General features: G+C 32.3%; 4 protein-coding genes across 5 annotated transcripts; 1 reads left to right on the top strand and 3 right to left on the bottom strand.

The window, feature by feature from the left end:
- Positions 1-1,145: 1,145 nt before the first annotated feature.
- LOC130730518 (vacuolar protein sorting-associated protein 2 homolog 3) lies at positions 1,146-4,350 on the bottom strand. The gene is made up of 11 exons (XM_057582547.1): positions 4,194-4,350; positions 4,028-4,072; positions 3,803-3,837; positions 3,580-3,630; positions 3,336-3,440; positions 3,128-3,199; positions 2,498-2,569; positions 2,311-2,391; positions 1,701-1,736; positions 1,553-1,608; positions 1,146-1,377 (listed from the first exon to the last, which is right to left on the bottom strand). The coding sequence occupies exons 1-11, from the start codon at positions 4,225-4,227 to the stop codon at positions 1,326-1,328; spliced, it is 639 nt and encodes a 212-aa protein (XP_057438530.1). The 5' UTR covers positions 4,228-4,350; the 3' UTR covers positions 1,146-1,325.
- A 122-nt stretch (positions 4,351-4,472) lies between these two features.
- On the bottom strand, positions 4,473-9,959 carry LOC130730517 (CRIB domain-containing protein RIC6-like). The gene is made up of 5 exons (XM_057582546.1): positions 9,663-9,959; positions 9,348-9,450; positions 9,079-9,188; positions 7,346-7,448; positions 4,473-6,229 (listed from the first exon to the last, which is right to left on the bottom strand). Exons 2-5 carry the CDS (start codon positions 9,409-9,411, stop codon positions 5,787-5,789), a joined length of 720 nt encoding a protein of 239 aa, XP_057438529.1. The 5' UTR covers positions 9,412-9,450; positions 9,663-9,959; the 3' UTR covers positions 4,473-5,786.
- Positions 9,960-11,013: 1,054 nt separating this feature from the next.
- Positions 11,014-13,615, bottom strand: LOC130732644 (glycolipid transfer protein 1-like). Of its 2 annotated transcripts, none has more exons than XM_057584653.1 (7): positions 13,530-13,615; positions 12,626-12,750; positions 12,450-12,505; positions 12,140-12,270; positions 11,934-12,069; positions 11,420-11,551; positions 11,014-11,250 (listed from the first exon to the last, which is right to left on the bottom strand). In XM_057584653.1, exons 2-7 carry the CDS (start codon positions 12,741-12,743, stop codon positions 11,218-11,220), a joined length of 606 nt encoding a protein of 201 aa, XP_057440636.1. In that variant the 5' UTR covers positions 12,744-12,750; positions 13,530-13,615; the 3' UTR covers positions 11,014-11,217. The 2 variants fall into 2 exon arrangements, with proteins under 2 accessions (XP_057440636.1, XP_057440637.1); XM_057584654.1 differs by having other exon boundaries at positions 12,626-12,747; positions 13,530-13,607.
- Positions 13,616-17,173: 3,558 nt separating this feature from the next.
- LOC130730516 (glutathione gamma-glutamylcysteinyltransferase 1) lies at positions 17,174-21,433 on the top strand. Its single transcript, XM_057582545.1, has 8 exons — positions 17,174-17,403; positions 17,898-18,054; positions 18,305-18,543; positions 18,830-18,993; positions 19,623-19,674; positions 19,784-20,011; positions 20,097-20,600; positions 20,987-21,433. Exons 1-8 carry the CDS (start codon positions 17,323-17,325, stop codon positions 21,071-21,073), a joined length of 1,512 nt encoding a protein of 503 aa, XP_057438528.1. The 5' UTR covers positions 17,174-17,322; the 3' UTR covers positions 21,074-21,433.
- Positions 21,434-22,594: the final 1,161 nt, after the last annotated feature.

Below are 22,594 nucleotides of genomic sequence, written 5' to 3'. Positions count from 1 at the left end.
TAAAACTAGTTAATTAATTTTTTTAGTGCATAGTTCATTATAAAACTTTATTTTGGTGCATAGTTCATTAAAAAACTTTTTTTTTGGGGTGCATAGTTCATTAAAAAAAGTAATATAAAATAAGTTATATTAGCATTTGAATTAAAGTTCCACATGTGTTATTTCTCTACTTTGGCTGATTTTTCTTTGAAAATTTAGTTGAGAATGATTGTAGGATTGGTTCAACTACGAATTGAGCTACCATACCAAATCACACCTTAGGTTCACTTTTTTGTTTAGAGTACATGTAGTGAAATAATCACGTTCAAGTCAGATAGACTCATTTTAAGCGGTAAAGCATCGTAGATTCCCTTCATGATTTAAGTATTTTAAACCAAAGTTAAATCTAGAGGTAACTGGTGAGTAAAAGATGCCAAGTTCAAGTATTATGTTAGAAGAGTAATTTGGTTTGATTAAAAAAATTAATGGTTATTTTTTGCAACTACACTTATATTCTTACCTATTTAACTGATAAAATATATTTGTAGAGCAATATTTAAAATAAACATGTTAAGATTATATATTTTATCTTAAATGTGCATGACCCGACCTCAGACTCTTTCTTCCCTGCCCAATTTGACTCTAGCAGCAGTTAACAACTAAGGACCAATTTTGCAATAGAAGAATCAAACAATTAACGATGATTCAACTTATTTAGGTTCTTAAGCCTAATCATACTTAAAGTTTGTAATACTTTATTTAAGTATAAACATTTTATATAACAACAATGGACCAAATGTAAACTATGGAGTATGGACACAACGGATGCTAGTATTTCATGTCACAAACTGTTATTCCAGAATTTGCTCAATTTATTAACAAGCAAGCCTTGGTTTCTAAAAGAAGCCTTGATAATACAAGGCCTAATGTTCTCATTTATAAATTATCATTTTTATGAACCACGGGTGTTGTCGAAAAGTATCAACACGCAATCTCATTCCCAAATGAATCAAACAATCATTCTTAAATTCAAAGACAAAGAAAACACAAAAATAGTGACAAATTTAGACATGAATGAATGTGCAATCTACTACTATCATTCTACCTTTGCTTAAAATAGCAGCACCAAACTACATATATAGTTCAAAGTTATTTTACTCTTCAAGTACCCAACTCCATATTTTTTATAAATAATTTGTCCATCTGAGAAAATTTAATATATAATTATTCATACATGATATATACACACACTCAACACAACATTTGAAATCCCAAGAAAAAAATAGTGCAGCAAAGAATTTTAGTTTAGAAACTGTGAGATCAAGAATCAAAATCTCAGGTAAGATTTATGGGTTTCTAAGAGCCGCCAAACGCTTCTCAAGGTCATCAATGCCAGAGCTGCAATGACATAAAATATCCAAGGTCAAACAAACTTACAAAGTTAAAGAAGTTTTCACTCTTTTAATGAGCCAACTTCTTCATGACTTGTACAGAATTTCATATTTTCCTTTTTCTCAACTTTCTTTTTCTTCTTTTTATTTTTCAAATAAGGAAATAACTAGACAGGGCATACCTGCTGACGTTTTCAGTATTCTTTGTTGAAACTCTCCCTTTGGGAGCTGTTGATAACTGCAAAAGAGTTCAAAGAAAATACATATTAGGTTGTGCAAATGCAATGACAGATGTTAGGAGTCAAAAGAGTAACAGCAGATTATTCCTACCTGTGAGGCAACATCCACACCAATTTCATCAAGAACCTGCAAAAAAAAAAGGTTAAATAAATTTTCTATCAGTTTCTTTTTGTAATTTCAAAAGCTAATGTCATCCCCAAACAATAAGATCTTGAATTTTGCTTATATAGACTAGTTACTCTACGTGATCTGAAATCATTCCTGCTATACCTTGTAAACTAAGCCATAAAAAGCAACACCCTTCTCTTGATATTATTTTTATATTTTCAAATTTCAAGGCTATGAGGGAATCCTAAGCTCTGCATTGATTATCAGTCCCTTAACTATCTCCACCAGATTAGGGATTAGCCCAATGGTGTTAATTGACCCATTTAGCGGACTCAATTTAGTGAGATAAGACTTGGGGTGGTTGTTGTTCACTCTCAAGTGCCACAAGGGAGTTATTGCTGAAGTTAATATAGCCAAAATTGGACCTATGATTCCAAGGACTGCTAATCCTTAGATATAGTGATACAAGATACACATGTTTGTTCTTCATGTGAAATAAATTGGCAATGTTAAATGAAAGCCCTACAAAGTTGCAGCATCAATTTTTTTTTAAAAAAAAAGAAGTAGCGATAAAAGGTAATTTAAAGAGTACCTGGTTTGTCAGCTCATCAGTCTCCTCTTCAGCTTCATCATTGTCTATTGCATCATCTATGGCATCTGACATCATTTCAGTCTGCACAGAAAAACACATACTATTAAATTTCAAAAGCAGAGGAAACAAAAATGGTTTTCCATTTTCTCCAATATATAAAATTAACAAAACTGAAGCATCATCTTACAGTCATATCCATCTGCGTTGATTGTTTCTGGAATTCCAGCATAACTTTGGCTTGCTTTGCCGGATCCATTTGCTGCAATGAATCTTCTAATTTAGCAAAATGGAAAGAGATTTAAAAAGGTGCTTAAATTTAACAATGGACTCCAATGTCAATGTTTTGTTTAAGAACAGCGATATTGTTGCTGCTTTTGTGATACAGCATTTTTTTGTTTTAGTTTCTCCTCAACAATGGATATATCCACACTTTCAATTTTTTTTCTAAATTTCCCCCCTTTTTGTGTGCATATGATGAGGAGGGATGGAGGAAAGAAATATCTTGATTATCTTCCACAATATTTAGCAGAAGAACAATCTCTGTCAACTATTCCGTGGAAACTTCACAATCTCACAGATCCCACAGAAACCCCTAAACATCAACTTGACCCAGCCCACGAGCCTTGTACAAACTAGCACACCACTAGATGAATAAAAATCAAAAAGCGCACACACGCTCAGTAACAATGTCTGAAAAATCACAAAAATGTTGTCCCCTAAACAAAATGTTGCTATCATGGCCCAATCTAAAATTTTGGAATAAATCTAATATGCGTGACCAAGAAATATATTTAAAATATAAGATTGAAAGTGATACCTTATTCATTGCTGCCATTGCCTTACTAGCGCCTTTCATACCAACAGCAACAGAAGAATGGGCATGCATTGCCTGCATGAAATGACAAGCACACACAGCTAAAACAAAGGAGCATAAAGCAAGTACCTGCTTAAAAACTAGTACTCAAACATACAAACACGCCTGTGCACACACACACATCACAAAAACAAAGGCTTCAACAATCAACCTGCGTGTGAGTCGCAATGCCTCTCATCTGAGCTCGACTACCTTGAAGATTAGCAATCTGCTGCCTAAGCCTGACAAGCTGGCGGGCTAGAGTTTTAGTCGCTGCCTGGAAAATACACGGGCAGAGAAAAACATCTAGTCATAAACTCCAGCCAGCAAGCATACCAAGTTGACACCTCCTCAAGTCTGCATAATATCAGGAGCAAAGAAACCTATGAATATGAATGAACAAATGCAAATCATACCTCATTTCCTGTTTTAGCAGTTCTCTTTATCTCAGCAACTAGCTTTTTTTCCTAATAACACAAACAACCAATATTAGATTAGATATATACCTCTTTTTGTTGCACCAAGGTATCCCCACAGCCGTCAGCTATGGGACTAATCCCCTCGATTTGATATATACTTATAAATGACAACAAAAATTGAATAAGAAAATGATCAGCCTCAAGTAACTGTTTGACATACTTCCAATTGTAATGATCCAATTTCCCTCTCTATACCTGGAGAATTACATACATATATATAAAAAACAATAAAAAAATTAATCAAAATTTGATTATGTCACAAATTTAACTTAATCTGACAATAAACCAAACTAAATTGAGAGGTGAATTGATTTTGAGCTATGAAAATTGAAAAATAATTGATGGGGTGTGGATTTTTCTGAAGCTAATTGAAGCTATTGATTACCTCTGGTAGCGTTAGCCATTTCCCGTTTACTCTCACGAAGAGCCTCTGCAGTGAATTAAAAAACAGGGTCATTGAATTGAACAATCGTTGGAAGCGTATTGAAAAAACGTAAGGGTAATTGAATAAGCGAAACAACAACAACAACAAGAACAAGAAGAAGAAGAACCTTTGGCGGTGGGTTTCTTAGAGAAGAGGTTCATGGCGATGGATGAGCGTCGAAGGAAGTCTTCGTCGTCAAGGGGAGTTACAGAACAAAACAACGATGTTGTTGTTCCTGCTTCGTCTTCCTTTGAACTTTGCTAATCCTAATTTTCATGTTTCTTTATATACTTTTGTTACTTATCACTTTCACTTTTCTCACTTTTTTTTTTGGTTTAGTCACAACATCTATTTGTCATAAAATTATAAACTCTATCAATTTCAATTTCATCAAATTTTATTTTCTTATTTTTATCTTTAAATTTGTATATATAAAATAATTTAAATATATTTCAAAATAAATAAGCAATTTGATGACCATTTCTAACTCGACTCATTTACATCCTTAGTTTTTTTTTATTTTATTTAGAAAAGACATCCTTAGTTGCCATTGGGTGCTCCACCACCACTATCTCTATGCATAACCTACCACCACTATAGTCACCTTGTATTACCTGGATTAGAATAGTAGAAATGAGAGTTTTTGAATTTTAGTTCCTCTAACGAAAAATGGTGTTTAATGACAGTAAAAAACCGTAAGTAACTGTATAAATAACTGTCACTAAACGTCATTTTTCGCCAGAGGAACTAAGATTAAACTCGCGTATAAACTCATGAACTAATTTGACCATTAACCATTTGCATTAAGTTTAATGAAATGATTTTACAAACATTTTTAAGGTGTGAAGTGTCGGTGCCTTTCACACTTGTGAAAAAACATTTGACATTAATTTCCTTAATATGGAGAGGGTTGGAGAGTGATTGGACTAACATAACCCTATCTGTTTTCTTACTCCTTCTGTGAAATAGCGCTCATACTACCCTTGAACTCGTTTATGTTTTAAAGTTTTCTGCAATTGTATTAAACTGGAACTGGCACATAGGCTGAAATGACAGAAGTTACAAAAGAAAAAGCTTTCGGGGAATTTCCTCTATCCACATTAAACCGGCGAAATAGGAGGCATTTCTGGTTAAATGGTTTGCAACTATATTATTAGAGAGCCGGATAAAAGAAAAATTCACATAATCAAAAGAACGACAAAGCAAAAGACACTCCTTAACTTAAAAAGACAAGTAAGAGTCTGGTGATTTTTTTTTTCAAACACACTCGGAGAATTGATAGTTTAATACCTTAGTAACATTAACTACATGAATACATACATGTACATTTATAATTGAAGAAAAGTAAAACACTAAGATGTATTACACAATTTTTTAGGGGGGGTGAGGCTAGGTAATGTTCTATTTTCAATTACTAACTAAGCAATGTTATAAACATTCAAATTTCCAATTATAAAATTATTCATGTTTGAGTGACTTCTCAATATTTCTTCACTAGATCTCTCCTTTCATTGGTGACTGTGGTTTACAATTTAGTTGGGTTAGATATGATTGACTGCTATGAACCCTTGGTTTGTCGGTGGTGGGTTTTGATATATTTATAATCACATTTTTTTCACTCATTTTTTTTTCCTTAACTCTTTTCTTTTTGTATCACATCACAAATCATATTTTTCATTTCTCTCTATTATGTGTGAGTGTATTGGGTGTGAATACATCTTTATTGGTTTGTCTGCATTGAATTCATGTTGCTTCTCTCAACTTGTTCATCTTCTTCATTAGCCCTATTTTTGTTCCTAGATTTGGAACTTGATCTAGAATGAGACCCTTCATTGGAGTTGAGCTCCCTAGAATGGGGTTTTGATCTCGTTTTGGACGAGTCACCACCACCGGAAGCATCTTTGGTCTTCTTTGATCGACCCTTTTTTGGGCTTTCTGGCAGGCCTGTAGGTGGCAATTCCCCACTACCTTGGAGTTGGATATAATCTGAATCACTATTGGGTTGTGAATGTTTGGATGACCTTTTTGTATGCTTTGGCCTATCTGATTTTTCCTTTGCTTGGGACTCTATTATGTTCATTTTGGAATTTGAGTGCCGCCTAGATGTTTTAGGCAACTCAGTTGAGTCTTTCTCTTGACCTTGAGAATTCATAGACCTTGAATCTGTGTAGGAATAATTTCAACAAAAGAAAAAGAGAGTTAAAAAGCCAAACCAACTTGTTAGATTGGTGAAGAATTAGAGGGCATTTAAAAGTGTTTTTTCCAAACTTACTTGAACTTGAATAAGGAGTACTTAAACAAAAAATTAGTTAAATCCTATAAAACGAATTTATGATCTACTATAAGTTCTTTTAAACTTATTTTAATATAAGTTTTTCAAATAAGATTATAGATAAACACTCATAACTTATGATATAGTAAGCTCTATGATATAAGAGAATGACAAGTCACAAATGGTTTGTAATTATTTGTTAGACTTGATCGCATTTGTAATCCATTTAGATTGGATTTTGTTGATTTTAGCCTCCCTAATTTTTTGGAGCTAAGTAATTCTATACATTTTAAAAAATAAGCAAATTTAGTAATTTTATCATTCTTCATATACCAAAACTTCTTAAATCATCGTTTACTAGTAAAGTATTTTAGGATTTACAATAGATATGAAATACAATATTAGTTTGAAAGCATAGAAGTAAGACATGTAGTGAAAAATTAAGAAATTTTGAATAATTTTATAGTGTATGAGATTAGAGTTTAGAACGGAGGAATTTTGATTTAAAAAAAAGGTGAAATTCAATAGTTTGATTGATGGATTTTGAGTAGAAGAAGATTTACAATGATTAATCAAAATATTGTTTTAAGATTTCACCTAAAAAATTAAAATTTGAGCGTTTAAAATAGAATAAAAGCGATTGAGGGCTTAAACATTGAGGGAGTAAATTTGCTGAAGAAATTATAAGAATACTAAAACCACACAGAAGCTATAGTATAATGGCTAAAATGGTAATTATGCCTAAATTCATTTATTACTTGTCAAACACTCATTTCATTAGAGAAGTGCCAACAATTCATTTTTTTTTAGAGAAATGCTCTAACACACCTATTGTTATTGGTTGTTTTGTTCAAAAAAAAAAATTTTAAAAATCAATACAATATTTAAAAAGTCAGAGAAATGTGTTAACTTTTCAGAAAATTAATCAATCAAAATGAGTATGTTAAAATTAGACTTTGAAAGAATGTGTTAGTAGTATTTCTTGAAAACATAATAACGTGTAGTACCTGCAGAGACCTTGCTTGAATTCTCAGACCCTTTGCAATTATTGTCACCATCGTGATTTTCAGGTGCAGATGAAATTCCTGGGACAGATTTAAACTCGTTCATCTGAAACAAATGAAATAATGCTCCAAAGTTTTTTTTAAGAATGTAAAATTTGCACCAATATTGTATCTAATGTTGTCGGTATGAGCTTTGTTATATCTTCCGAACAAATTTTCTGAAAGATCCTCCAAAGTCCAAACAATACAAAAAAAGTGAGAAAGCTAACATTAATTAATACTCCACCAAACAACAATGGCAATGTATTGAAAACAATAGATCCGAAGGTTGTTTCGTTCAAAAAATCAGAGGAAACATAGGTAGCGTTTGATATACATATGGGAACGGAACGGGACATATAGGTTTTGTTCTGTGTTTGTCATGCTTTTGAGATGGAACGGAACAGGACATGAGGCTTCAGGAACGAGACATTTTAGTTCCATAAAAAAGGGTGGAACGGAAGGGAACGGAACAGAACACTCAATCAAAAGACAAAATTGACCCAAAATTTATTATATGTATCTCGTTATCAATTCAATTAACTCTTATGTTTTCTTCATCATCATCACAAAACATAATTTCCTATCACTATTATTTTTCTAATTCGCTGCACAATTAACATCTGGAACGAGATTGCACATATATATATATATATATATATATATATATATATATATTCAACTCATCATCAGATATCAATATCAATATGAAGAACAAATTCTAGTTCATTTGAAGAAAATTCGTTTACGCTATTTTTACGTTTTATTGTTTTGCTAACTTTTTATTTTGAGTTTTATCATTTATTTATATAATTATAAATAGAAATAATATAACTATTTAATTTATGTAACTAAATTGATAAGTACCACACTTCTTTCAGGAAAATAAAATAATATTATTTATAAAATTATTACACGTTTAACTATATTCATAATTAACATTTATGCATATATTATTCATAAATTTATAAATCTCTTAAAAAAATTTATTATAAACTAAGATAAAAATAATTTTTTAAGGTTCAAGTTAATTTGTACACAATAATATATATGAAAAAGTTATTTTATTTAATCTATTTTATGCATTATTCAAACATTAAACATGATAGGGACATATATGTAATTAATCGTGTGGTCCTGTTCTGTCCATTTTGCATTTACCAAACACGGAACACATGTAATTATTGTTCCGTTCCATCCCGTTCTGTTCCGTTTCGTTCTGTTCTGTCCCGTTCTGTTTGGTTTCCAAGTGCTACCATAGAGAAACATCCTCCGACCCTTTTGTTTTCAACGTGTTGTCTCAACATTTGGTGAAATATTAATTAATGTTAATCTTTTCACTTTCTTTGTTTTAGAGGATGTTATAGAGAAATTATTTATTTGGAGGATATAGCAAAGTTTCCTATCAATATATCAAAAGTTATACTTGTCAATAAAAGTTTTCCACTTCTAACTTTTTGGAAAGTGATTAGTAAAGAGAATAATTAAAGACTATGTTTAGATACTTGTAAGGTACCTGCCTAAACATACGTCATCACTCATTTTGAAATTAAAGATGAATAAGTCGCTCTTTATGGATTGAGAAAAAAAATTACTTTCACTTATATCTGAAGATACTCGATAGTTATTGATTAATCTTCAGCAAGTATGAACATGTTAATTAACAATTGAAAAGTAATGAGAAAATAGAGAGTTACCCAGCTGGGAGAGTTTTCAGTGGGACCACGATTATCCAATCCAATATGTGCCACATGCCTTACATCTGTGGGATTACCAATCTCAATTTCTGGCTCTTTTTCACTATTATCTGCAAATCATGAGTGAATGTCCCATTAATTAATCATCATTCTGCTTCCTTCTATATAGGAGTAGTACTTTACATATGTGAGAATAAAAAAAGGTAAAATAAATTTGCTAGAAATACAACATTTAACTACAAGAAGCTGGGAAGGATTATGATATATACCAAATATCTGAGAAATGAATCTTAGGCCTCTAAGGAGGCTCTTCACCTTATTGTCGGTTGCCATATTACACAAACCTATATGTTGCTCAACCTTTTGCAAAACCTGGAAAACATGAATTCAACAATCAGTTAGACCCAGAAAAGGAGAAAATAAATTTCAATTTTAATCAACTTTTGTAGGGAAAGCAAAACCAAAGTATTTTCATGTCTGCTTAGATTTCCGTTAGCAAAAATTAAAAAAAAAATTCAACAAAAATTAATGTCTCGCGATGAATTGAACAAAAAAGTAATTTTGTGACAGCTTTAGAATCTCACCTATGAAAGTTCTCTCTGAAAGGCCAGCATTGAGGAATCCATTCATTGTTGAAATGAATAAAAGTTCATAAGAGAACCAACCAATGAAAATAAAAATGTATATTTATACTATTTTTTCTTCCTTATGTAATTGGAACCAATAGAAGAATTGCCCAAAAACTTGATACAGTATCTGAAAAATGTGTCATGGAGGTTTCTAAGATGAGAAAAGGGAAGAATGCAGCAAACCAATGCTGTTTACAAGCACAACCACTTTTAATGTTGTTATTCTGAGGCATTGGTTTGCTAGTTGATGATTTCCCCTTCAATTAAAACCATAAGTTGATCGAAATTTCAGGCATGACAATGAGAACAAAGTGTAATAAAAATAAAACAATATTATAGGTGCTAAATTTAGAAAGGGCTTAACAAGTTATCTCTAGAATGAAATCAGCAAACGGTGTCCAATATTGGGTTATCCACACTTGGGCGAAACTTGAGTAGAAAAGAAATTCATAGTCAAGGCTCCCACACCCAAAAAAGTTGGTGTCTTTGGACTTTTGCAACTTTCAAAATATCAATTGGACAAATATTACAAGAAATTGAATTTGTGTCAAGAGCATCTTCATCCATGATTTTTATTAGAATATCTACGCTTCATTTTATATTATTATTTGTGATTCTCTATAATATCACATCATATACGTCACTCCAATTTAATTTACAATTATTTTAGTTCAACCCAATAAGTCTTAAAATTTCTCTAATAAACCCCACAATCTTTTCTATACTTGGTTTGAAAAAAACACTACACTTTAATATTTTATTGACTTTCTTCAATATAATAATATTAATATTTACCTTTTAGCACAAATTTTTAGACAAATTATCTACATGCAAACACTATTTTTTGTCATGGTGTAAACTTGTTTTACTCTAATGGTGTGAGATACGAGAGATTGTGTTTGACATGAGGCATCATTGTTGGGGTTGCTTTAAGGAAAGTGACGCGTTAGTTTGTCCTTATTTTAAATAAATAATTATTGAGGACCAAATGAAAAAAAAAATTATAGGACCAATTTAGATTTACTTATATTTGTCTGAACTAAAACCATAAGCCTTATGTTAATATCACGTGATTCAACAATTGTGTTTAACAATGTGCATTCTACATAAAAACAGAGGAAACAAAAGTTGCTCCTATAGTATGTCACTCATATTCAATTGATATAAGATGTAAAGCTTGAAATTTCTTTCAGTCATTGATACTTAAATGAAATCGTCCCTTCAATTCTCTTAAATCTCACTGGAAAGTCTTACCAGTGACAAAGAAATCTTTAAACAACAAAAAATGTTGAATGTAGATGAGCAGATTGAGTTGGATACCATCAGTGTTTAATTACAATAGAAGTGAAAATTCATAATTTACAGAGTTGTATCAGCATTTTTCAAATACACACAATCATTGTTCACTTTAAAGTTATGGTGTCTTGTGTACAAATACCAACAACCTTACAATATCAGGACAAATAATTGTAAATTGTAATGAAAGAAGAGAAAACCACTCAACTTCAGGTCAAGATTTCAAATTATCCATTCCAACACTAGCCTGCAACAAGAGCAAAATGGAAGCATTCAATGAGATGGAGTTTATGTCATTTCAAAACCTTTTTCACATTCTATAAATTTTGAATAATGCTTATACAATTTCTACGGTAAACTTCAACTTAACATGATTTCTGGATCATATATTACACAAGTATGGTAAAAAATGATACCAGGAATTTATGATTCTCTGCAAGAACTGAAGAGAAACTGGCACAGAATTTTTCCATATCAGAATCTGGATCCCCTGTACCACCGATCATGTCCATGAATTTTTTCCTATCCGGAGCCAGCTTCATTGCAACCTGGAATTCAATTGAATAGTGTTACATGTTGTGATGAACCAGCTTCTGCGGTAGAGTGAGACCTAACTCAAATTCTAATACTTGTTTGGATACTTTACTGATTAAACTAGTCCTCTTCAGAATGACATCTTGCAACTTATACTTTTCCAACATAGCAAAAATATGTACAAGATATTAGGCATGTAAGATTATACAGAATGACAAAACTATGTGGTGTGAGACTCAATAATAATTAGAGCATGAAAGCATTCTGTGTATTTTGAATCTTAAAGCTAAATGAAGAAACCTCATTTCTTGACATAAACTAGAGAATTATAAAGCAACAAATTCTCTCCCATTTGTGCTGAACCAAAAGGGGCACTAAATAAGCGGGGGAACTTACATTGAAACTCGAACTAGCTAGCCAGCCATGCCAATTTTTCAATGTCTTGTTATATGAATCAGTGCAAGCACGCTTCATGGTCCAATCCTGATGTTCATGCAAGTTGCTAAACATTTGAACCGTGTAATCCATGCTCCTATGAAGTACACCTTAAGGTTAAATCTCAGCTACACTAATACAAACCTCAAAGCTCAAATAGCACATACCTTGACAACCATAAGAGGCTATTTGAGCAACTAGATGAATCCTTTTGTTTTTTAGCTTCAACCTCTTTTTGCACTATACTGTATAAGAATTTGTATTCGGTAGGGTCAGATTGATACTTAGACTCCAACCTCTGCGAGGATCAAAGATCAGATTAGAGACAGACACAACATTACACTTGACATTGTCATGTGACAGGAGAAGATCCTAATCCGTAATTAAACATGCTACCGAAGATTATTTACAGGAGCATGAAGAGGAGCTGAAAATTGAGGAAAATCAATCAAGGTAACAACCTAGTTTTCAGCTTACCGATATGTTACCACCAATATCAGATTTTACAAATGTAAATGCTCCTCCAAACTTGTCTGGAATCACACACAAGAATGAAGATTCAGCTTCATAATAATGCTCTTGAAAATTGAACTATCTTTCCATTAAAATTGACATTAGTTTCAAGTAGAAGGCATCCACATTGTATGACATACCTAAAACAGGTAATATAGTTTTGCATACATCCAAGAAAGGTTTTGTGAGTATCTTTCCTTCTTCAGACCTAACATGCTCCAACCCCTCCAAAGCAGGTCTGAATGCAGATCTTTCCATTCTTCTGCTGTAAATATCTCATGCATAGTCATCACTTTTATACAGGAAAATAAATCGATAGAAAAAATAACCAAGAAAAAAATGGTCCTAATTCAATATGTAGTTTCTTAAGTTTTTCCATGTCATTTCAATGCCTAATTGCCTATGATATCCCACAATCTGAAATATGTCAAATTGTAATTAGCAGCAACTATGAAGGGGTATGCAGTGCACACTTAATCTTAAAAGGCCAATCTGCTCTCCCCTACAAAACCAGATTCTCAATTCTCCATGGACAGCTTGTGTTAGCTGATCAGCTTTTTTTCTTCTCAAAATCATCAATTCTGGTGCCTAGAAACTATGTTTAGATCAACTTCTTTTTCCTCATAATCAATTATCACATACATAAGCTACTCACATAAGTTTCCGTCCATAATTGAATCAAATATAAAAGGATTTCCAAATATGCAATCACATAAGATTTTCCTCATAATTATGTCTTTAGACCAATTGTGGAAAGACTTTTATACATGTAACCAATTGATTGAAATCACACACTTGCAAAATAATTAAATAAATTAAGACCATAAATTAATCAAATTCAATGTGTTTGTAGAGTGATATCAAGCCCTATAAGAAACCATCACAAATGTTTATTCAAGAGAAAACTCATCTAAGCTAGAAAATAACACATTACTGTTTCTATTGCGATCTAATTTCAATTTGAAGATTCATGCATGGCAAAACCAACCAATCATCCGGGTTTGAATTATAAAGAAAATTGAAAATTTGTTCATAAATATGAACCTGTTCACGACGTGAGCATTGCCGCCGTTTCTGTCTGTCACATCTCAGAAACACAAATACCGTTAATTCTGGTACTTCAGTTTCATTTTATGTGAGCACCACAAACATAACATCATTTTTAGCATCTACAACTGTTGTATTGGGCTTTTTGCAATTTGGACCATTGAGACAAGCCCAAGTTCTTTAATGTCCAATTCCACAACTATTAGGTGTTTGATTTTCGCATCTCACCCCTAAATCCTCACCTCACTTTAATGTAGTAAATACATATTATGCCCACACTTTCATTCTTTATAGGGTTTTTTTTTTTAAAAAAAAGAAAATTTATCGGGTTCTTAAAACCTGCGTTTAATTCGTCTGCCGGAATATAAAAGTTTCTAAAACCCGGAAGCTAGTTTCAAGCATACGATATGAGAATTAATGTTTTCGGTATAGTTGGACTTTTCCAAGTGATTGAAAACACGTAAGTACAAATTCTTTTGTATATGTTTTGGGTTTAACATTACTCGAAACACAAATTCAAGTAATTCTGAGAACTTGAAAAACTCAAAATTGTGTATAACAACAATATAGAGTTTTAAAATCCGGTATTCTTCTAGGATGTACATTCTGGTTTTAAAACCTGGTAACAAACACAATGATCAAAACATCATAATCCAAAACATAATACTAATTACTAGATATCATACCCGTGCGATGCACGGGCTTACTTAAAATATTGTTTAACATTATATAAAAATTATTATAGTTAAGTAATTAAAATTAAAATATTTTTCACTATAAATATAAAAAAAATTATGTCAAGACATTTCAATGAATATTATTATAGTTCATTTTGTGTAAATAATTAATATTACTCAAATTTAATTATTAGCATAAAATAATCTTAACAATTAAAATTTTTATTTATTTAATAATATGAAATATTTAAATTACTAAAAAAACATTAAGTAGTAAGTGTTTAATGTCATGAAATAAGTTTAGTATCATTTTTTATATTTTTTACCTGGAAAAGTCATTTGGTGTGACATGTTAAGACCAAGAAGAATAAATTAATTTTAACTTTTTGAATTTTAATAAGTGATAAATTAAATAACCTTTTTACAAAAGAGAAAACTCAAAATATTATCTTGTGAATTTAATTTTTTTCAACTTATTTGGTTTGGGAGTATTTTCTCACAGCCGATAGCCATGAGACTAATTCCTTGAGGCTCTACGATCACGATAAGTGGATATACTAGGCCTCTCACAGCAAACATTTATTCAGCTTTGACCATTATTATTTTCTCTATTATGCTTCCTTGAGTAATTTTTATTAATATATCATAGATAAAAAAATATTTTTTTTTCAATAATGCACATATATGTTATAGTTAATATTAAATACCTTGTAGCAACATTTTTCAATTTTAAAATAATTTTAATTTTTAATATTTGTAAAATGCAAAACTTAAATAATTTTAAATAAATATTTAATATTTGTCAAACGCAAATAAATATTTATTGGTTTATAGTTTAATGTATTTAATGTAAACTCAAGTCTCCTTTACATTTTTTTTTTCGTACATCGGAAAGATAAATTGCACTCGCCAGGAATCGATTCATGGACGTCCCCCTATCCAACTCATATGTCCCAAGCTCTTACCACTTGAGCTATCCCACGGGGACCAAGTCTCCTTTACATATAAACTCAAATGCACATATTTGTTTTTAATTTTATTTTTTGATTGTAAGATCTTCATAAATTATAATTTTTTATAAATATAAGAAATATATTAAATAAAAGAAGAGTCACTATTTCCTTCACTATTGTCTTATAATTTTGTTTTTTAATTAGTTAATGGGTTTAAACATTGCAATTTTATTAAGTTTTTAGAGTTGTGGTATGCCACACGATTTTAGATTGTAATCTCATTATTTTTTAATAATTGATACTTAAATTTTTTTTAGTCAGTTACATCTCCATGGATATGCATGTAATATAATTTTTTGCGAGTTCATTTCATTGACCTTTCATTAAAAGGAAAATGAAAATACATCAGAAAACACATACATTCTAGGAGTACAGTATTCATTGTATGTTGATTATAAATATTCATCTATTTATTTATTTAATCATTATTGGAGACCTTTCATTTCTGTCAGATTCTTAATCCTTACTCCCTCATATGTCAACTTACTAATGTGGATTATCATGCTTAAAAAAAAAACTAATGTAGATTATTATTTTAATTCAATCTTTGTATTTAATACAATGATGAAGTCTCTTGTACATATACACATTTAATGCTTAAAAAAACACAAGTGTGCTTTACATATATATATATATAGAAGATTGACGAAATCAAATAGACGCATTTAAATTAGTGATGACTTTTGTGTTGAAAAACATCCCTTATATAATCCATCATTAAGTATGTCTCTATTAATAGAATTTCATGGCAAAAATTGAAAGAGGGTGGGTGAAATGTATATTTTAGACAAAAATGAGTGGAGAGTCATTTTGACAAACTTTGAGTTAGGTGAGTGTATTTTACTAAAAATAACTTTTTATGATAAATCAATAAATCATTTTGCTTTTATTTCCGACAAGCCAAACTTTATTTCACGAGTTATACTACTACTTTTGAGTTATGACCTTTTTTTTTCCTAAATGTAACAATAAAATTACTACTTTACCCCTTTGTAGATTTAAATGTATCTGGAAAACTTTTTTTTTTTGTTTCTCTATAAGTGAGTTTTCATAAAATAAAATCATCCTCAAACAAGGCGTAATCACTTGATATATTTCCTGTTTTATTGTGATCAACGATTTGGAGAGTAAGTTTGGAAATTCTGATTGACCAATTACATATGTCATTGGTTTCCTGCATAAGGAAACAATTTTAGGAGGTAACTCATATTATTCATTTTGTCTTCCCTTTCTCTCTAGTCTCTACATTCCCTTGACCAAGAAAAGAAAATGGACAATGGGTTCTACAAACGCCCCCTTCCATCACCTCCTGCGGTTGATTTTGTTTCTGATGAAGGCAAGGTCAGTGCATGCTTCAAACCTTTTTCTATGACCTTCAATGCCATTCTATTCTCTTATGAATCTAGTGATTAATTCTCTACTATTGTTAATGGTTTTGGTTTGGCGTTGCATAGGCATGTTACACTATTGTAGTTATGTCTTATCTATGCACTTAGGTTGCTCTGTGTTTTCCTTAAACAAAAGATTGGTTGTGACTTGTGGAGTTATAATACATATATCAAGGGACACGCGGTTGTTTTAATTAGTTTAAAGTTTAAAAAAATGTCTCAAGTTACTGTTAGTGCAAACACAAGTCTAAAATATTTGATAGGAACGGTTTTATTCGACCTAACTCAATAAAAGATGTATGTGTTTAAAATCAAAAAAATTTACGTTTTCTGATGTAAAAAAAATCAAAAAAAATTACTTAATTATTTCAATCAAATGAAATATTTAATTACAACTTTAATTTTTTTTTTTGTTACAACTTTGATTTTAACACTTAAATAAAATTTTAAGCTATTTTACAAAATCTTTTTATTTAAATGTGTATATTTCTTATTATTTAAATATTTTAAATTTGTATATACATAATTCAAGAAAACGGTTGACCCTAAAAAGAAAAGAAATCTGCGTCGTGGGTAAGAATCTGAAGTCATTCTTGGACTTAAAGCCCTGTTTGGTAGTCACCCCCTAATCACTTTGAAAAAAATCACAAATTGTAGCTTCTGCGAATCCATTCCAATCCAAACAGGGCATAATAGGTTGGTTTTGAGTGCGATGGCGATGGCGATGGCGGGGTTGTATCGGCGCCTTCTTCCTTCACCCCCTGCCGTCGATTTCGCTTCCTCTCAGGGCAAGGTCAGTCCATAATAGCAGCCACCGTCTTTGCTTTACTTGCTTCGTTACAGCGAGCTTAATTATCAAATTATTAGTCAAATTAGTCCTCAAATTCACAATGTGCATGCAATGTAATCATGTATTAGTAAATACTAATTCTTATGCTTAAGGTCTTAAATCTCTTGAGGACCAATTTAACTAGTATAATTCAAATTCAGTGGTTTTATTTATGCCTCGATTACATATGAGTTTAATGGATATGCACGCGCACTGAGGAGAAATAATTACTTTCGTTTAAAATTTTAATTAAAATAAAAATATTTTTTCTAATTTGGCGGAACTCAATTGGATGACTGTCAACTTGACAGTCCATAAGCTACTGATATCTCGAGAATTGATTCGGGCTTTAGAATCAAAAGTTGCTGATATCTCGAGAATTGGTTCTGGCTTTAGAATCAAAAGGTTGAATGATTTCCAGGATATTTGTTGACTAAATTTGACTGGTTTGATTTCAGCAACTTTTTCTTGAAGCGGTTCAAAATGGAACCATGGAAAGCTTTTACAGGTTGGTTTCATATTTCCAAACGCAATCAGAGCCTGCATTTTGTGGCCTCGCGAGCTTGTCCATGGTCCTCAATGCTCTTGCCATTGATCCTGGCAGAAAATGGAAAGGTATGCAGTATGCTGCCTTCATACATTTTACGATTGAAATGTTTACAAATCACTGCATTGCTCGCATTTTGCTGTTTCCTTGTGAAGTACAGTTTTCTTATTGATATAGCTTAGTACAATATATGGTCTGCTGCAAAAATAGCTTAGTACATTGCAAATTTATAAGTACAGTTTAAATGGTTGAACCAAGTGCATGCAGATTTCTGCTTCTGTTGTGAAATTTATTTGGGTTTGGGTGATTTATATACAGGACCTTGGAGATGGTTTGATGAATCTATGTTGGACTGTTGCGAACCTCTGGACAAGATCAAAGCTAGAGGCATCTCATTTGGAAAGCTTGTATGCTTGGCTCACTGTGCTGGAGCGAAAGTTGAAGCCTTTCATGCAAGCCATAGCAGTATCGATCATTTTCGTAAATATGTCATGAAATGTTCAACTTCTGATGATTGTCATGTTATCTCATCATACCACAGAGAGGCTCTCAAACAAGTATGCCTTATGGTTTATGTAACTTTGACATAATAGGAATTGCAATAACTTTCTAGGACTATGAGCTTATTATCCTAGGTCGGAACTAGGTTGTAGGAGCTCTTTTTCTTCGCTCCCATGTATTACGTTTTACCATCATGGCATGCATGCTAATTAGTTTATATAATTCCTCATTGTCGGATCCACTTTTTCCTATAAAATTTATTTTAATAGGCAGTATTGGTGCATGTATATTCATTCTGGCAAAAGTGGTTTGAATGTTTAGTTGAATTTATTTTTGTGACAGACAGGAACTGGTCACTTTTCTCCTATTGGTGGCTATCATGCTGGAAAGGACATGGCACTTATTTTGGATGTTGCACGTTTCAAGTATCCTCCCCATTGGATCCCACTTACACATCTTTGGGAAGGCATGAATTATGTTGATGAATCCACTGGAAAAACCAGAGGGTATAGTTTCTTGTTTATGCTAATTTCATTGACCTTATAGTATGATTAATCCAACTGTTAGAATGTTATTGAAGGTTGAGATAAATTTCTTCAAATCTTGTTGCCCTAAGGTCAGCTTCTGACTAAAACAACAACAAAAGCCTTATCCCACTAACTACTAAGTAAGGTCGGTTATATGAATCATTAGACGCCACTGTGCTCGATAAAAAACCAAATTTTGTGGAACATTATTGACCCTAAGGTCACCTCTAATAATATCTTCCAACGTCCTTTTTGACCTCCCTTTGCCCATCTTCACATGACTAAGAAGTAAGAACCATGTTACCAACCCTTCTCAACAGTGCCTCCAAAGGTCTTGGTACATGCCTGAACCACCTTAATCGATTTTCCATCATCTTCCCCTCAATAGGTGTACATGTCTTAACCACCTTAATCGATTTTCCATTATCTTCCCCTCAATAGGTATCACACCAATATCTCCCCTTATATGATCATTACATATCTTGTCCTTTCTAGTGTGACCACTCATCCATCCAGCTAATGAATAAAATAACTTATTTTTACAAAAGGAATAAAATAAATTTGATGGTTTCTCTTTTTTATGTGCAATTTGGCTTTATCCTCTTCAGGTTCATGCTTATATCAAGGCCTCACAGGGAACCTGGCATGCTTTATACTCTGGTATTTTTCATTCCTTTATGTGAGTCAGAATTTGACACTTAAGCATACTGTAAATGACATTGATGTTTGTGTGGGTTGAATGTGTCACCTACTTCTGCTGATCTTGCAGAGCTGCAAACACGAGAGTTGGAATAGTATTGCCAAATTCCTAATTGATGATATCCCTTTTCTATTAACATCAGAGGATGTGAAAGACATTTGTAAGGTTCTTTCAGTTATCGTCACGTCGCTGCCATCTAATTTTGAAGAATTCATCAAATGGGTTGCAGAGATCAGGAGAGGAGAGGATGGTTCTCCAAGCTTAAGTGTAGAGGAGAAAGCACGACTTTCTGTCAAGGTCATAAATCTTTCCATCATTGTATAAAATCTAAACCAGTTAGTTCATTTTACTAGTCTCATGTATAAACTGTTTTGTTATGCAGGAAGAGATATTGAAACAGGTGCAGAGGACAGGACTTTTCAAACATGTAGCCTCGTTTTTGTCACATTCTTGCAGCGGACACACACCAACTTCAGGCGATAGAGACACCTTTCCTGTCATTGCGGCAAGTGTTTGTTGTCAAGGAGCGGAAATTTTAGGTGGGAAAATTAGCTCGTCAGCGGAGTATTGCTGTCGTGAAACATGCATGAAATGCTGGAAAGCGGAAGATGACAAGCCAATAAGAATGGTTTGTGGCACTGTGGTAAATGGCAATACTGAACAAGGGGTTGATGTGCTGATTCCTTCATCATGTGGGAAATTATCTTGCACTTGCTCTAGCACAACCAAGTCCATAAGGAAGCACCCAGCAAGCACTGATGTGTTAACTGTGCTTCTATTGTCCTTACCAACTTCAACCTGGGCCGGTATCGCAGATGAGAAGCTTTTGAGCGAAATTCATGACCTTGTTTCAATTGAAAACCTTCCTGCTTTGCTTCAAGAAGAGGTAGTTATCTTTCATTTGTTGTTTTTAAAATAAAATAATTTTTATTTTCTGCCCCTTTGCCCTGGGATTTCTATAACCTTTTGATGCCTCTGAGCGGTGATAAAATCATATTGAAATCTTGTCCCAAATTGAAAACCTACTGGTTTCCGAACATGTACTTAGTCCATTTTTGGTTGCACTTCCTAAATTCACTTCATCCATAAATTACAATTTTTATTGCCATAGCTAATTTGGAATGTATGTCCAACACATCCAAACTTGATGTTAGATTCGCGTGTGAGTGTTATAATGCGTTATAAACTGCTCCGCGAAAAATGCTTTGTTGGTCTTGGCATAGCAGCTCTTATGTTGCTAATTCTACTCCATTATAAAATTTTGCATTTCAGGTTTTGCACTTGAGACGTCAGCTACACATTCTCAAGAGATGTCAAGAGGGAAAGGTAGATGAGGATCTTGGTGTACCTTTGTCTTAGCAGCTCCTTCATTTTGATTCATCAGATAGGTTGAGTTTGAGAATCAGGGTCTAGCGCCAGAATGACAATCTAGCAAATTTGATGACTTAGAAACTCGACAAGATAACCCATGATTTGCTAGATTGTGGTAGATTTTTTGCTCCTGGTGGAATGAGACAATGGCATGAACAGAGGCCATCTTTTGGCCTTAGGGAAAATTGTTATATTTCAACTTTAATTTATGTTCTCATTGTAATACACTAGGATTATATACCCTTACTACTTAGGGAAGAAAATTTTGGTAGTTATTTATCAGTTGCAACACCAATTGTAAGAGCAGCAACATTGTACAACATTGTCTAATGGATGACCTTTTGCTTAGCTTTTGTTGCATTACCAATTTAATTCATGAATTAGTAATTGCAATAGTGAAAGAAAATAATTTGGTTGCATTGCCAAGTGAATACTTGAATTAGTAACTGCAATAATGAAAGAAAATCGTGAGAGTGATCTGAAAGATACTCAAGCAGATAATTGAAATAATGACCAACAGCTTAATGCAATCCCCCTTGAACATTTTTTTTTCCAAAGCTTTAGCTGCAATCACCGCCACTTGGCAGGGACATCAGAAGAACTCTGGTTTCCGCAACAAGGCTTTCAAGTTCACAACCTGCGAAGGAGATCACTCATTAGTTCCAGGTTCCCAATTAGCAAAATGATTGCATCTATAATGAATAGTGACATTGACCACAAGTTATGAAATACGTGAAATCACATTTACACAAACTCAAAAAAACGCAAAAACAAAACATGTTGACTTGATCAATTAAAAAGGAGTAGAATTTGACTTGCTCACTACTTAAGTTTTGACTAAATTTAAAATATCCATCCAATGTTTTTAAAGCAGATTTACTGTGAATGTTGACATATCACTTCCCCTTAAAATACAGTGTGTTCATATTCATGTTGTTATTAGATCCATTGATATTTTGTTAGTAAAATGAAATTTTTGGTATTGGTACAACAACAGAAGAATGAGCCCCCATTTAAATAAAAAAATTAGTTGGTGAAATTGCCAGACTCCAAACAAATAATGTAATATAGTTAAATAATAGATAAGGAGATAAATCAGATTGAAATAGACGGACTTGACTTGAAATAGACGGACTTGACTTGACAGTAGTTAAATAATGCAAAAGGATAAAAATGAGATTGAAATGGACGGACTTGAAAACAATGACTTGACAACATTTAATTTCCAAATAATGCAATAATAGGAGATAAATTATATTGAAATAGACGGACTTGACAACAATGACTTGACAGTAGTTAAATAATGCATAAGGATAGAAATCAGATTTAAATGGACGGACTTGACAACATTTAATTTCCAAATAATGCAATAATAGGAGATAAATCAGATTGAAATAGACGGACTTGACAACAATGACTTGACAGTAGTTAAATAATGCATAAGGATAGAAATCAGATTGAAATGGACGGACTTGACAACAATGACTTGACAACATTTAATTTCCAAAT

This window comes from Lotus japonicus, chromosome 1 (genome assembly GCF_012489685.1).
Source record: "Lotus japonicus ecotype B-129 chromosome 1, LjGifu_v1.2".
Taxonomy (NCBI): domain Eukaryota; kingdom Viridiplantae; phylum Streptophyta; class Magnoliopsida; order Fabales; family Fabaceae; genus Lotus; species Lotus japonicus.
Note: the sequence above shows the minus strand (reverse complement) of the source record. Positions and strands in the feature narration are given on the sequence as shown.

Coding starts and splice junctions, on each gene's coding strand:
- LOC130730518 (XM_057582547.1), bottom strand. CDS start 4,227: ATGAACCTCTTCTCTAAGAAACCCACCGCCAAAG. Junction 3,838..4,027: donor AATGGCTAACGCTACCAGAG/GTAATCAATAGC, acceptor GTAATTCTCCAG/GTATAGAGAGGGAAATTGGA. Junction 1,609..1,700: donor GTGTGGATGTTGCCTCACAG/GTAGGAATAATC, acceptor ACTCTTTTGCAG/TTATCAACAGCTCCCAAAGG.
- LOC130730517 (XM_057582546.1), bottom strand. CDS start 9,411: ATGGCAACCGACAATAAGGTGAAGAGCCTCCTTAGAGGCCTAAGATTC. Junction 9,189..9,347: donor ATTCATTTCTCAGATATTTG/GTATATATCATA, acceptor CATGATTTGCAG/ATAATAGTGAAAAAGAGCCA. Junction 7,449..9,078: donor CTGAAAACTCTCCCAGCTGG/GTAACTCTCTAT, acceptor CATTTGTTTCAG/ATGAACGAGTTTAAATCTGT.
- LOC130732644 (XM_057584653.1), bottom strand. CDS start 12,743: ATGGAAAGATCTGCATTCAGACCTGCTTTGGAGGGGTTGGAGCATGTT. Junction 12,271..12,449: donor ATATTGGTGGTAACATATCG/GTAAGCTGAAAA, acceptor TGATCCTCGCAG/AGGTTGGAGTCTAAGTATCA. Junction 11,552..11,933: donor TAGCTAGTTCGAGTTTCAAT/GTAAGTTCCCCC, acceptor ATTGAATTCCAG/GTTGCAATGAAGCTGGCTCC.
- LOC130730516 (XM_057582545.1), top strand. CDS start 17,323: ATGGCGATGGCGATGGCGGGGTTGTATCGGCGCCTTCTTCCTTCACCC. Junction 17,404..17,897: donor TCGCTTCCTCTCAGGGCAAG/GTCAGTCCATAA, acceptor GTTTGATTTCAG/CAACTTTTTCTTGAAGCGGT. Junction 18,055..18,304: donor TCCTGGCAGAAAATGGAAAG/GTATGCAGTATG, acceptor ATTTATATACAG/GACCTTGGAGATGGTTTGAT.